The sequence below is a fragment of the Engystomops pustulosus genome, chromosome 2 (assembly GCF_040894005.1).
Source record: "Engystomops pustulosus chromosome 2, aEngPut4.maternal, whole genome shotgun sequence".
NCBI lineage: Eukaryota > Metazoa > Chordata > Amphibia > Anura > Leptodactylidae > Engystomops > Engystomops pustulosus.
Window position 1 is genome coordinate 230625055 of NC_092412.1, and position 15624 is coordinate 230640678.

Here is a 15624-nt window from a genome sequence, read left to right on the forward strand (position 1 = left end):
GGGTGTCTAGAGCGTGGAGATGGAACTGAGAGACAAATCTGCTGATTTTGCATTGATTTTGCAGTTTAATTGCCTTTTGAAACACCTTACAACAGCTTACAAGAGGGGATTTACCTAATTACATAACTGTTTCCATTTGTTAACATGATGTAAATGCTTGTGTTAGCATTGCACTTACATTGCTTTTTATAAACACAAATATTAACAGCGTTGTAATTAGACAAATCACTTCTCCTCGGCTGTTGTAATGCGTTTCAAAACGCAACGTGTGAGCGCGGCCTCAGGGCGGTTTCCCATGTGGCCTTTTTGTCATGATTTTAAACACTTCTAAAACACTAGTGGGAGGGGGTTGGACCAAAACGCATACACGTTTCCAATGAAACGCATGCACTTAACGGGAAACGCATATACGTTTTGGCCATGCCCCCTTCACACTGGCATTTTGGATGTGTTTAAAAGACACCACATGGGAAAGTGCCCTCAGTGAGACCGGGTAAAACAAGGGGGAGCATAACTTCTAATATGGTTCCTCTATATCTGCTGTTGAATGACTACATTGAATTTATACATTTCCGCTTACATTCTGTGTGTTTTTCTTTAAAAGCAGTAGCTTCTAAGTAACCTAAGACATGAGCCCTAAATAGGCCTGTAAAGCAAACACACCCGGGTGTAGAGTATAGCGTGATTGCATTATGCATGAGCAAAGTACACGGCAAGACTCGCAGGCTGACAGCACAAGGGGTTATCACCGCACATAGTGACACTGCAGCCAGCACCCCAGAGTTAATCAGTAATTTCATTACAAGGCAGTGCTCCGCCACTTCTCAATGGACAATGAGTAGTAGACAGTACCAGGGAAGTTTCCATTAAGTGACACAATCTCAAAGGTTTACCCAGGAATATCATGGGGAAGAAGAAAAAGGATGAAAAAACAAATATTCCAATTTCAAAATGTCCGGATAACAGCGCATTCAAGCAGCAGAGAATCCCGGCATGGAAGCCCACCCTGACCCCGGCGTCCGTCCTCAGCACCTTCTTCATCACCGGCCTCTTCTGTCTCGCTGTAGGAATTAGCTGGATTGTAGCAACACAGAACGTTACAGAAATATGGGTGAGCTGTGAATCTCATTCTCTACATCAATTCTATGGATTAAAAAAAATCTAAACTTTTGTACAATAATTTTTCGACATTTTATATATTATTAGTACATTTGTTTCTTTTTATTATTTTATATGACTTTTTTTTATTAGTTGTAGCTACATTATAAAGTGATTGGTTTTGTTTAGAAAATATGGATTATAAAATCAAATCCTAAAATTATTACTAGGGGGTCCTTATTATGAAGTCCTTGTGATTTTCATGGAATAACCTTCAATTATAGCGTTTGACCATTGAAAACTAAACAATAACATAAAAAAAATATCTTACTTAATATAATAGAAACATTTCGAGAAATTTTCCCCAGTATTTAAAAAAATAAATATGGTAAATACAAACACCATTGGCTGGATGCAACCCAAATCTAAGAGATAATTTTTTTTTTTTTATCTAGGTGTGACTTTTTTTTTGCTTTTTCTTTTCTCTTAGGCTTCTCTTAAATAGTAGTAATATTAAAAATACCTAAAAATGTCCAAAAAATTTTCATTAAAATATTTTTTTAAGGCAATCATTCTTTTTTTTAGCAAGCTAAAAATGAAAGCCACACAAAGAAAGGAATCCTTGTACGTGAATCATCTCACTGCTATCTCCTTATTGATTCCGGTATCTAGTACCTGGCATTGTGATCGTTGTAAACCTTTGGCCGAAAAACTTTAAGTCATCAAGTCATCATTAGTTATTACAGAGGCTGACATAACATGCAAGTAGAGTCCACACACAATGTCCTATGTGACTGTATAATGTTGTGTTCCCCTATACCAAGGGTAAACGAATGTGTACAAAAAAAGGAAAAAACATTTTCGCCATCTTCTGAGGCTAATAACTTTTCCATAATTCAGTGCACGGAGCTGGGGGGGGAGGGGTAATTTTTTTGCGAAATGAGACGTTTTCTACCATTTTGAGGACTGTGCGACATTTTGATCATTTTTTATGTCATGTAAAAAGGTATAAAAGTCGTGTTTCGGACATTTGGGCGCCATTTGTCGCTCTAGAGGTCACCGCCGGTCGTAAACGTTTTTATATTTTGATAGATCGGGCATTTTGGGATGTGGTGATACCTAATGTGTCTGTGATTTTTACGGTTTATTATATTTTATATCAGTTCTAGGGAAAGGGGGGGTGATTTGAACTTTTTATATTTCATAAATTTTTTACATTTTTTAAGCTTTTCTTTTTTCTTCACTATTTCTTAGACCCTCTAGGGTACATTAACCCTAGATGGTCCGATCGTTCCTACCATATACTGCAATACAACTGTTTTGCAGTATATGGCATTTTTGCACATGATTCATTACAACGAATCATCAGAAACCATTCAGCCTCGGGTCTGACCAAGACCCGAGGCTACCATGGCAACCAATCGCCGTCCCCCGATGACATTCAGGGGAGCGTCGATCGCAGGTGCAACTTTGCCGGCAGCAAAATCCATCCCTGTATGAAGAGGGCTCAGCCCATGAGCTCTCTTCTTACACCCTTCATAGCTCTGTGGCAGATATATCCATCACGGAGCGTGAAGGGGTTAAAGAAAGAGGGACTCCAAGCCTTAAAATCCTCATACATGTGCACTAGCTCTCGACACACGCTTGTATACAGAAGCCCTTCCAGGACCTTTGAAGGTCCTTAAAGGGAATCTGTCACCAGGGACCTCGTTTTCCCTAAAGACAGGTTGCAGAAGTCCATTACAGATGCATTGCAAAGATGTCTTTCTGCCTTTTCTGAGCATTTGCATTACAATATAATCGTGTGTTTTAACTTGCCTTGCACCCTGACAGAATCCTGTTCTGAGTACCAGGTTTACTTTGGTTTGGATACATTATCTTGCCTGTGCTGCTCACTCCTCAGCTCTCTGCCCCCACCTTTGTGTTCCTGTACAACTCGGCCCTCCCCCACTGATGTTACTGGTGTGAGCTATGTCCCTATGTGAGTGAAGGAGAAGGAGGGAGGAGCTGTACAGGAGTACAAAGGTGGGGCCTGAGAGCTGAAAAGTGAGCAGCACAGAAAGGTCAGGCATATTTGTTTATTTTTAAATGCATCCAAAGCAAAACAAACCTGGAACTCAGAACAGGATTCAGTCTGGAAGCCAGCTAAGACTACATTCACATTACAATTGTTCCATCTGTTCAGTGTATACTCCTGGTGCATACGCAAAACGTGTCCATAGACTTATACTTGCAAACAGCAGCATCTTCCTAATCTCTGTCTGCGTATGTCTCATCCAGCAGGAAACACTGGATGAAAAAACGCAGTAGACTGCACTATATAATCTAGATATAGCAGTATACGCTCACTATAGCCTATGGGGGACGTATGCAACTGTATGTCCTCCATCCCGGTCACTGCTGAGTGTGCACTGTGAGTGTCTCCCCAGTGATGTCCCTGTTGTAGCCCGACATTGTAACAATAATTTGGGAATCCTACAAACGTATCCTTGCAACGAAGGGAGAATAACATGATATGAACCTAGCCTAAGACTTTCGCGTAGTACTCTATGTTTATCGGTTACAGCTTTTCTCTGCTTGTGTTACAGCATATTGTGTTATATTGTTCACAGGTGACATATTCTGACTTCTGCACACAATGTTCAAAATTCCGGGAAAATTCTTCAAATTCAGTAGAGCCGTGCAGCTGTTTTGCTAGTTTTACACTACCTCAAAAGATGCAGGTGAGTAGAATGTATTCCTCATAGTCACCAACTATTTATCGAACTCTGCATAAATCAATAGAAAAACACAATAATCTATACACTACAAAAAACTAACATTTCTTATCCTTATAGAATGCTACTTTCAACCCCTCCCCATTATCTTGAAGTCTTATGTCTCTGTAATCTCTGTAGAGTATGTCTTGTTTTCCAAAGGCAAAGAGAATCTCTATTGTCAGTAGTGATGTAATGATGGGTCAGTGTTATCTATATAGAGGTCATTGTACAGGGAGGGGGAGGAGATAAGCTGTGACATCATCTATTGTCAGTAGTGATGTAATGATGGGTCAGTGTTATCTATATAGAGGTCAGTGTACAGGGAGGGGGAGGAGATAAGCTGTGACATCATCTATTGTCAGTAGTGATGTAATGATGGGTCAGTGTTATCTATATAGAGGTCATTGTACAGGGAGGGGGAGGAGATAAGCTGTGACATCATCTATTGTCAGTAGTGATGTAATGATGGGTCAGTGTTATCTATATAGAGGTCAGTGTACAGGGAGGGGGAGGAGATAAGCTGTGACATCATCTATTGTCAGTAGTGATGTAATGATGGGTCAGTGTTATCTATATAGAGGTCATTGTACAGGGAGGGGGAGGAGATAAGCTGTGACATCATCTATTGTCAGTAGTGATGTAATGATGGGTCAGTGTTATCTATATAGAGGTCATTGTACAGGGAGGGGGAGGAGATAAGCTGTGACATCATCTATTGTCAGTAGTGATGTAATGATGGGTCAGTGTTATCTATATAGAGGTCATTGTACAGGGAGGGGAGGTAATAAGCTGTGACATCATCTATTGTCAGTAGTGATGTAATGATGGGTCAGTGTTATCTATATAGAGGTCATTGTACAGGGAGGGTAGGAAATAAGCTGTGACATCATCTATTGTCAGTAGTGATGTAATGATGGGTCAGTGTTATCTATATAGAGGTGATTATACAGGGAGGAGGGGATAAGCTGTGACATCATCTATTGTCAGTAGTGATGTAATGATGGGTCAGTGTTATCTATATAGAGGTCATTGTACAGGGAGGGGGAGGAGATAAGCTGTGACATCATCTATTGTCAGTAGTGATGTAATGATGGGTCAGTGTTATCTATATAGAGGTCATTGTACAGGGAGGGGAGCAGATAAGCTGTGACATCTATTGTCAGTAGTGATGTAATGATGGGTCAGTGTTATCTATATAGAGGTCATTGTACAGGGAGGAGGAGGAGATAAGCTGTGACATCATCTATTGTCAGTAGTGATCTAATGATGGGTCAGTGTTATCTATATAGAGGACATTGTACAGGGAGGGGGAGGAGATAAGCTGTGACATCATGTATTGTCAGTAGTGATGTAATGATGGGTCAGTGTTATCTATATAGAGGACATTGTACAGGGAGGAGGAGGAGATACGCTGTGACATCATCTATTGTCAGTAGTGATGTAATGATAGGTTAGTGTTATCTATATAGATGTCATTGTACAGGGAGGAGGAGATAAGCTGTGACATCATCTATTGCCAGTAGTTTTTTTTTATATATATATGTAAATGTGTTATCTTCTTTTGTATGTATGTCTTATCTCTGAGATGACTGCTACAAAGAAAACCTCAACAACATTGTCCAACATTTGTTCCTAAATTATGTATAATGCATAAACTTTAGAAATTAGGTAATTAAAAGGTGTCTCACTTTTTAAAGAATTTCCAGGCAGACGCTCTTGTTAGGCCAGGTATAAAAATTGTCAAAAACACATCATAAATAAAATGCAGGTAAAATGATACCTGATTTCTGCTGTATTTATCTTATGAAATCTGCCTGCTTCTATTTAAATCTGTAAAAATGTTATGATATTATGTATATGTCCTTTTTTTATAGTTGTCATATAACTTTCCACACAACAGGGTGACGTCTTTTTATATTATGGGCTCAGCAATTTTTTCCAGAACCATCGGAGATATGTGATATCCAAATATGACACCCAGTTGCTCGGAAGAAATGTTACTTCAGAGGTTTGTTTTACTTTATCTACATTCTGTACGTACATGGAGGAGTCCAGAGAGCTTTATGTGGGATTCAGTATATAGTCTTGAGCAGGGGCGTAACTACAGTGGCAGCAGCCATAGCACCTGCTATAGGGCCTGCAGTATCAGGGGGCCCCAGTATGTGACCTGCCACTCAAAAGAATGGAGGAGATATATTATAATGCACATTTTACAACATAATATGTATATGACATGTGTAGGTGATGTATATATGCTGTATATGTGTGTATGTTGTGTATATACTGTATGTAAAGAACTGTATGTATATAAGTATATAAATGTGTGTATGTATATGAGTGTATAAATGTGTGTGATTGTAACTCATACGTGTCAGTATATTATGTGTAAGTATGTATTTTTTTTTAAGAAGGATGGGGGGCCCCATTTAAAAGTCTGCTAAGGGGGAGGGGCTGCTTCTCCTAGCTCCGCCCATGGTCTCCAGAAATGATATAGTGACGTGCTCTATATGATTGTATACATAGAGGCGTTTTCATCTAGTAGCAGATATTTTAGAAGTCGTGTAGGATTCTGAAGTGTGAATGAAGCCTTTACTCTAAACGTGGTACAGGAACCAAACCCAAAATCAGCAGTAAAACAAATCCTCTTTACCTACTCAGTAACATAATATCCTCCCCGACCGCTCCCTACTGTCGTCTGGGTTTACAATGTTACAATATTAGTCACCATTTACTACATGTATAGCAAATGTCAACTGTAACAAGCAATGAATGGATTGTGAGACTAAATATTGCGGAACCTAAGAGATATAAGATTTTCTTGGAATTTGACCTCCAGCCACGGATAAAGCCTTACCTATGCGTTCAGATGACAGGCAGATGTGCTATCTAGTATACAAGCTCCAGCTCAATGACTGGTATATCATTCATTTCTGACTTTTATAAAGTTGTGTTTGACTATAGCTTTTAGCATTGATCACAATGGGGCACATTTATTTACCCGGGTCCTGTCGCGATCCCTGATCCGGATTGCCCGACGAAGATGAAGTCCGGCGGCATTAACGTAGCTCGTGCACCCGATTTCCTGTTGCTTCCCCCGCTGAGGTCCGCCGCCATCGCCGACACACCAAAATCCGATCGCGTGCGCCAAAAACCCTTTCTAAATGTGGCGCACATCGGAAATCGACGGGTATTCCGATGATAGTGCGGACCGCGGACCCTTAATAAATGAGCCCCGATGTGATTATTTTCACAAATGTCACTGTCACTGCCATAGTCCTATACATAGTGGCACTATGGCAAAAGTCACCAAAATTGGTAACATTTCACAGAAATTATAACTTAAAGGGCACGTCCACCCATCCCCTGTCCTAGTACTGTAGCAGGCGCTGGGATGGGGGACGGGTGGGCGTTCCAGGCGGCTAGAAGTTGTTGAAGAGGAGGTGCTGTGCCCCTACAAACTAGGAGCATCAGGGGAGGTAAGCCCTCCCCAGCCCACCTGCAGAGTTTTTAATAAAGTCGGACAACCCTGTTAATATAACTCTTTTCTTTGCTATGCCACTATAGAGTATAAAGAAGAGTAGTTACTGCGCTCCATTTTCCACATACAATAATGGCACCCCTATGGCTCCCTGTGGTGCAATTGCCAACAGCCTGTTCAATGGTAAGTAGCAGAATACACAGGATGCCAGAGATGGGTGGGCTTTGAATGATATATTCTACTAGCAGACCACCCGGGTGGTTTAGAGCAGGAACATTTTACTGACTCTACACATAACACCTTGTACTATCGGACAATCCATGTACTATAACGCCATCTTCATACAGGGTGAATGTCCGCTATATTACATAGTAAACACTGTCCCTTAACAACCTTGATCGGCACTGGTGATACCTGCCAGTGCCGCATAGGTGCTCTCATATTGGCTTGGATTTCTGCTACACACTCACTCTAGGGGGCCTGAAAAAATTGCAAAAAACGTGAGTTTTAAAAAATAAGAAAATATAAAAGTTCCAAGCACCCCCTTTTTCTTAGAATGAAAATATAAATGAATAATAAACACCATTTCCCTAAATTCCCAATCTATCCAAATATAAAAATGATTATTCCCTCTGGTGAAAGCTGTAAAAAACATCCAAATCAAAAGGTCGTACAATCCCCAGGATGGTGTCAATGAAAACCTCAGCATGTCCGACAAATAAAATTGTCATCTCCATGGCCCTACAAAACCTAAGAATGGGGGAGCGTAATTTGGAGTTCACTGCTAAACAGAGTACAAACAGAGCCCATATGAAAGTGGCGCAAATGCATTTTTTTTCCATTTTCACTGCATTTGGAATTTTTACCAGCTTTACAGTACATAACATGGAATATTAATTGTGCCATAAGGAAGTACAAATTATGTTCTGTAGAAAACAAGCCCTTATACAGCTCTGAAAAACAAAAAAGTTCTGGCTTTTGGGAATAGGGGAGCTAACAAAGGAAACCTGAAAAACACAAAATGCATTGACGGAAAGGGGACCCCTGTGACTTACCCATGTTCTGGAATTTTATACTCTGTGTATTAGACACTTAGAAGGTTAATGGTTCTTCTTCTGTGTTACTATAGATACAATATCATTAGTCTATCATTTGGACGCCAGATCCTTTATCCCTGTTCCACTGCTGAGGACCGGAAACACCTGGTGGTCTGACAAGAATGTGAAATTCAGTAACCCTATACCAAAAGACAATCTTGTTCAGGCCTTTGCAGGTAAAGTACATTTTCCATATAATATTAGAGGTATTGACTCCAGTCATCCAGGAGACCCCAGCCAAAGATATTTCATTCTCTGCTTGCTGCACCATAAAGCCAGACACGTTTCTGATATACAGGCGGTTCCCTACTTAAGAACACTCGACTTACATACGACCCCTAGTTACAAACGACCCTCTGGATGTTGGTAATTTACTGTACTTTAGCCTTAGGCTACAATGATCAGCTATAACAGTTATCACAGGCGTCTGTAATGAAGCTTTACTGTTAATCCTGATTCTTATGATATTCCAACATTTTTAAAATCCAATTGTCACAGAGACAAAAAAAGTTCTGGCTGGGATTATAATGATAAAATATACAGTTCCGACTTGCATACAAATTCAACTTAAGAACAAACCTACAGACCCTATCTTGTATGTAACCCGGGGACTGCCTGTGAAGTTCCTAGAAACTTTCAACCAATCAGTTTGCTTGCCTTTTTGCAGGAAGTGCTAGGCCGCCATATTGGCAGAAACCGCCATACGATCTTGATCCTCAGGACCCCAATAACAATGGCTACATTAATGACGACTTCATCAATTGGATGAGAGTGGCAGCTTTACCCAACTTCCGAAAACTCTATAGACGCGTCGCACGACTACAGGAGTTCTCTGATGGCCTTCCAGCTGGAAATTACAGCATTTTTATTGATTATAGTATCCTTTATGATGATTATAGATATTGGGAGAAATTTTATATTGAAAAGATGCCAGAAAAAAGAAAAGAAAAAATGGAGCACTTACAGTACATTTGTTCAAGGAGTTTTCCAGGAATTCAGCAAAAACACAAGCATGGTTAAATAAAAATAAAAACATACATAGGCCTCATCACAGATATCAGAGGTAATAAGTTTAGAAAAGACATCAGTCCATCAAGACCAACCAGTATTGGATTATATTATATAAAGGCGGTTTTGTAAACATAGACATAACTTGGATGCATCTTGGCAGTTCCAAAAATAGGTTCTTGAGGTGGGACCCGCATCACCCATTTTAACATGTGTTGATTTCTTGTTAACTCTAGAAACTCTCTCTATTACCGTCTTAACTTAAACACTCAGATTTCCCTGTTTCCAAGTTCGGAGGTAAAAAACATGCTATTCTGTCAACTCTATCGTGGTGCGGAGGAAATAACATGTTTTTAGGAATTGCTTACACAGTGACTGGGGCGGCCATTATACTTACAGCATTTGCCATGCTCGCTGTGCATCTGAAGAAACAGAAGCCTAAGAAGACGTTATCTGTCAGATAAAATAGTTCTCTATAGGTTAAAGGGGTTTTATGCCCCTTTGGGAGATTATGGACCCAATATGTGAATAAAATAATCTCCATATGTGAATGGGAGCTGAGTTGTGGTTGCTCGATCCTGTTGTCAAATGGAGATGGCTTCCAGCTCTTTCTGCCTAATTTAGGACTTGTTCATGTGTTTCGTTTACATTGAATTAACATTGGGTTTCATCTAAATGTGATGTAAACACAGTGTAAACGCAACATGTGAACATGGTCTGCAGGGGCGTCGCTAGGTCAAAAGCCCCAGATCTTTTGGCCTGTGCCCTGGATCTCCCAGGGCTTCCTCCCCTCTCTCAACACGAGGGACACGGATCGCAATGAGAATGTTTGCTGTCACTGCTTTCCCCAGCAGCTCAGCCTCCGGGTGAATAATGGTCCCAGAGGCTGAAGGACCTTTGATGATGTCATGGTCATGTGACCTGCCGGGGAAAGCAGTGAACACACAGAGAGAGCTGCATCTGTGAGGTGAGGGGGGAGACATGACAGGGGCCAGGGAAGGGGGATAACATGGGGACTGTGTGGGGACATTAATTACTGGGGGGCTGTGTGTGGGCACATTACTTACTGGGGGGCTGTGTGTGAGGACATTACTTACTGGGGGGCTGTGTGTGGGCACATTATTTACTGGGGGGCTTTGTGTGGGCACATTACTTACTGGGGGGCTGTGTGGGCACATTACTTACTGGGGGGCTGTGTGTGGGCACATTACTTACTGGGGGGCTGTGTGAGGCACATTATTTACTGGGGGGCTGTGTATGGGCACATTACTTACTGGGGGGCTGTGTGTGGGCACATTACTTACTGGGGGGCTGTGTGTGAGGCACATTATTTACTGGGGGGCTGTGTATGGGCACATTACTTACTGGGGGGCTGTGTGTGGGCACATTACTTACTCGGGGCTGTGTGGGCACATTACTTACTGGGGGGGCTGTGTGTGAGCACATTACTGGGAGGCAGTGTGGGCACATTACTTACTGGGGGCTGTGTGGGCACATTACTTACTGGGGGGGCTGTGTGTGAGCACATTACTTACTGGGGGGCTATGTGAGGACATTACTTATTGGGGGACTGTGTGGGGGGCATTATTGGGGGCTGTGCGGCACATTTCTTGGAGCGTGTTCACACATGGCACTAGGACAGGCCTTGGTTTGATCTCATATGTTTTCCAGTAGTACACAAGTGATGGGTAACACGCACCTGGTGTTGTTTAAATGCAAGACAAACCTGTGAGCGCAGCCTTACAGTATTTGGGGTGATTGTTAGGGGCAGCAGCAGGAGAACACTGCCAGGGAACAGATGTAGGGACAATGAGGAACATAAGATGTGGTGATGCCTAATGGAGAAGATGGTAGATGCGTCACCTGCAGGCACCGGATTTAACCCGTAGGGATTTCTCCTGTGGTTTCTGTAGCTGTATACACCACCTGTAAAGTTGTTATTGGCACAAGCACATGTGAGGGGGTTATGTACAGGAGGGGGCATTACTTAAACAGCGCTACATATGCATTGGGACCCATGCCCCGGATCTTTTACAACCCTAACAATGCCCCTGATGGTCTGAAGGTCCTAGTGTAAGGCCCCAGATAGATTGATGACTTTTCCTATAGATCACCATCTCGAAACAGCTATAAATTTCTAGCATCATATCATTGCCCTACACCACTGGTCCACTAAAAGAGCTGATTGTCCAAAACTCAACTCAATTTATCACAATGTATTTTTCTTGTATGGATGCACAAGCCTTTATTAACTGGAAGAACTTTTTTTCCCTGACTTTCTGCTACCAACATACTCTACAGACGAGTAGATATTAAGAGATTAAGAGAAACAGTACAAGAAAGTTTGTTGTACATGTAAAATAAAAAGAGATTTCCATTGTATGTATTTGTACCCAGTCCTGTCCTGTTATTCTACTGTCTACCACATTCTCCCTGACCAGAGAGAGGATAAACTAATAGCTCATTGGTTTTGTCCACACATCACTTTAAAGGATTTCCCAAGAAAAAGCAGTCATATGTTGGTATGCAGTACCTTCAGTTGATGTCCATTCAGCTATGGACCACACAATATGGTTCCTAAATAAGTTCTAGCAAACAGGGCTGGATTACAGGGATGGAATCTGGGGTTCGAGCCCCGATGCCCCCACCAGTGAGCAGGAGGAGGGTTGTGTATTATGAGGTTATGGCATCTGAAGTGTGTAGTATGAGGTTGTGCTGCTGCCAAGTTGTGTATTATGAGGTTCTGCGGCAGCTGAGGTGTATGTGATGAAGTTCTGTGCCAGCTGAAGTCTGTTCATAGAGGTTCTGTAGCAGCTGAGATGTCTATGAAGGGGTTCTGCGTCAGCTGAGGTGTATATGATGAGGTTCTGCAGCAGTGAAGGTGTGTACAAAGAGGTTCTGTGGCAGCTGAGGTGTGTGCAAAGAGGTTCTGCAGCAGCTGACATATGTATGATGAGGTTCTGCGGCAGCTGAGGTGTGTATACAGAGGTTCTGCAGCAGCAGAGGTGTGTATACAGAGGTTCTACAGCAACAGAGGTGTGTATGCAGATGTTTTGCGGCAGCTGAGATGTGTATGCAGAGGTTTTGCGTCAGCTGTGGTGTATTTACAGAGGTTCTGCAGAAGCTGAGGTGTGTATACAGGGGCTGTGCAGCAGCAGAGGTGTGTATGCAGAGGTTCTGCAGCAGTTGAGGTGTATTTACAGAGGCTCTGCAGCAGCAGAGGTGTATATACAGAGGTTCTGCAGCAGCAGAGGTGTGTATGCAGAGGTTTTGCGGCAGCTGAGGTGTGTATGCAGAGGTTTTACAGCAGCTGAGGTGTGTATGCAGAGGTTTTACAGCAGCTGAGGTGTGTATGCAGAGGTTTTACAGCAGCTGAGGTGTGTATGCAGAGGTTCTGCAGCAGCTGAGGTGTATATACAGTGGTTCAGCTTGCCACATCTCCTACCGTTACTCACATGGAGAGCGCAGTTGCCCACCATTTTTAGTGTACAGTATATAGCCCAGCTCCAGAAATACCTATATGCTTTAAACACAAGTGTATTGTATTGGTGAGGTCTATAAATCTTCAGAGTATAATACAGTTTTACAATCTATGCAGGGGAACTGCATTTATCTTTCTTCATTCAATCGCATTTTGACCTGTGCTTTGTTATCTATCCTGATAACCAGGTTTATTTGCCGAGTCGCCAACTGTTCATAAATTCCTGGACAGGGTGTAAAATAGAACACTTCAGTGTTCATGAGAGTTGGATGGGATTTCCAGTTTTTTGATTAGACCAGTACTTAGGGTGGTGATTGTAGTGGTCAATATGTGGTCACCTGGTGGTGTCTTCAGTTTGGAGCTGGATTGAGAGCCAACTGAGCTGCACATCGATCCGGACACCCACTACACTACAGAGGACATCGGCCCATTACAGCTCTCTACATGGCGATTGGAGGAGTGCCGCTTTTCAATATCAAATCACCTATAGGATTGAGGGGTGTACTTTGAAGGGGAACGAGAAGGGAACCATTTAATCAACATATTAAATACAAGATTTAAAGTGATATTCCCACAAAGACAAAATTCTTAAATATATTCAGGATGGAAAATCATCATATTCTGTAACAAAAAATGCAGCCGTTCATAGATATAATTCTAACCTGCCTCCATCAGTCCTTCTGTTGTGCTTTTTGGTTGCCCATGGATCCGACCAAAAAAAAAAAAAAAAAAAAAAAAAATCAGTCCCAACTATGGTCAGGCTGGTCCTCCTTTAACTAATATGGGATACTTATCAGAGGAGCCACAATCCCCCTGACGAAGTCCTCAAAAACCTCCAAAAGTTACAAATTAAGTATCCGGGTTGTGCTCACAATCCTTTCATCGTAGCCGAGGAACAATGTAATGACAGAATATATCCAATCCACAGAACAAGGGTAGGACCACGTTCACACCGAAACTATCAATGAATGTTCGAATGTCGGCGGAGGTTCTTTCGCTTTCCAATTGAAGTGATCCGCTTTCAGCTCATCCCAGCTCTACATGAAGGTTTTAGGTGCAGACATAACGCTGATAACCAGGAGTATCTCCAGTAATTAATTTAATTACAAATTCACAAACTGCCCCTTATCCAATCAAATAGCTAGGTCTTTCTGTACTGGAGGGAGATGAACTTCTTCTCCGGCTGCTTGAAGCAGAGACTGCCGTGGGGGATTGATGGCCTGCGCTCCCGATGTTCAGGCTCAGACTGGCCCACAGGTAAATCCAGCAGTGGGCCCCCAATTCCTGCTTAATTTGTGATGGACATGGTACCCCTCTCACTTTTGCATATATTCATCACAGCTATTCTATGTATACAAATATTTATATTTGTACAATAGTTGCCCATAGAACAAATGTTACCGGTGGATACTAGGGGTGTAGTTTCAGATCTGTATATTTATTGGACTCCATTGATAACTGCAGTATTTTATTTAATAATAAAAATTCCAGGGTTTTATATTGATTTAAAAAAACACAACACAAATTTCACCTTCGTAAGGGCCCAGTGTTGACCGGTAAAATGGTTACACTAATCCCTTACTGCAGTACCAGACGATCTATAGATGGTTGGGTACTGGGGCGGCTGCATGCTGGTTATAGAAATTGGAGGGGACCTCATGTCTTTAAGTCAATTATTGAAAAAAGGGAACTTTATGGAAGGTCTAGTAAAGCTTTAATGGTAGTTTTACATTGGCATGTGTTGCATGTCCCTTGCAATTGGCTCTGCAAAAAGCCAACATTAAAATACCCATAGAATTAAACAGCTCAATGAGGCAGCCAAGAAAAAAGTCACTAAACAATGGATCTGAAAAACACCATTGCTTTATCAATACGGCAGGTGCAAAGTAGAGTTTGAGTTAAACTCCTCTGGCCAAAAAAAAATTATTGGATAATCTTTAATTAACACCTTGTGTCGAGGGGGAAACCTTCAGGATGTAAAAACACCACACATGGATAGATGATAGCATTTCCCCATGATGTGGTTCCTGCTCTGCAAACAGCCCAACACATTTAAAAAGGATTCCCTCCCTCTCCTCCACCTGACACTAACTTGGATACAGAGTTAAACAGAACAGTTGAGTAAAAAAATAAAATTAAACAGTGCACTTCATAAAATATACAGAATATAAAAGTTTATTGCATTTTTTATTATTAGGACTCATACTTTAACCCCTTCACGCTCTGTGATGGATATATCCACCGAAGAGCTATGATGGGTGTATGAAGAGGGCACACAGGCTGAGCCCTCTTCATACAGAGATGGGCTTTGCTGCATATTACTGCAAACACCCATCGCCAACACCTGCGGCTGGTGCTTGAACCGATCACAGGTGTTAACCTCATTTGCTGGTGGCATTTAAAACACAGTGGCGTTTTTCTAAATAAATGCGTTAAGAGCACAATTGTTAATCATTAAAATTACTTTTATAAACAGTACAAGATTAAGGATAAGCCCCCCCCCCCCCCTAGTCATGTGAGCAGCCCACAGCACATGGGACACTTAATCCGCCACTGGTAGGAATGATCAGACCATCTAGGGTTAAAGAAACCTAGAGCAGTGTTCCCCAACCACTGGTCCACGGCCAAAGACTGGGCAGTGGAACACCCGTTACTGGGCCACGGTAAGCTCTAAAAACAAAGAAAATAATCACTTTCCCTTTT

The 15624-nt window shown here is 41.8% G+C and overlaps 1 protein-coding gene across 1 annotated transcript; it reads left to right on the forward strand.

Annotated features, from left to right (window-relative positions):
* Nucleotides 1–789: 789 nt before the first annotated feature.
* On the forward strand, nucleotides 790–9996 carry LOC140116765 (cell cycle control protein 50C-like). The gene is made up of 7 exons (XM_072133200.1): nucleotides 790–1111; nucleotides 3711–3821; nucleotides 5758–5865; nucleotides 7422–7518; nucleotides 8465–8608; nucleotides 9100–9309; nucleotides 9714–9996. The coding sequence occupies exons 1-7, from the start codon at nucleotides 905–907 to the stop codon at nucleotides 9902–9904; spliced, it is 1068 nt and encodes a 355-aa protein (XP_071989301.1). The 5' UTR covers nucleotides 790–904; the 3' UTR covers nucleotides 9905–9996.
* Nucleotides 9997–15624: the final 5628 nt, after the last annotated feature.

Bases quoted from the DNA above. Each gene is read 5' to 3' on its own strand.
- LOC140116765 (XM_072133200.1), top strand. From the start codon at position 905: ATGGGGAAGAAGAAAAAGGATGAAAAAACAAATATTCCAATTTCAAAA. The intron at 1,112-3,710 runs GTGAGCTGTGAA...TATTGTTCACAG, and splicing joins AGAACGTTACAGAAATATGG to GTGACATATTCTGACTTCTG. The intron at 9,310-9,713 runs GTATCCTTTATG...TTAAACACTCAG, and splicing joins CAGCATTTTTATTGATTATA to ATTTCCCTGTTTCCAAGTTC.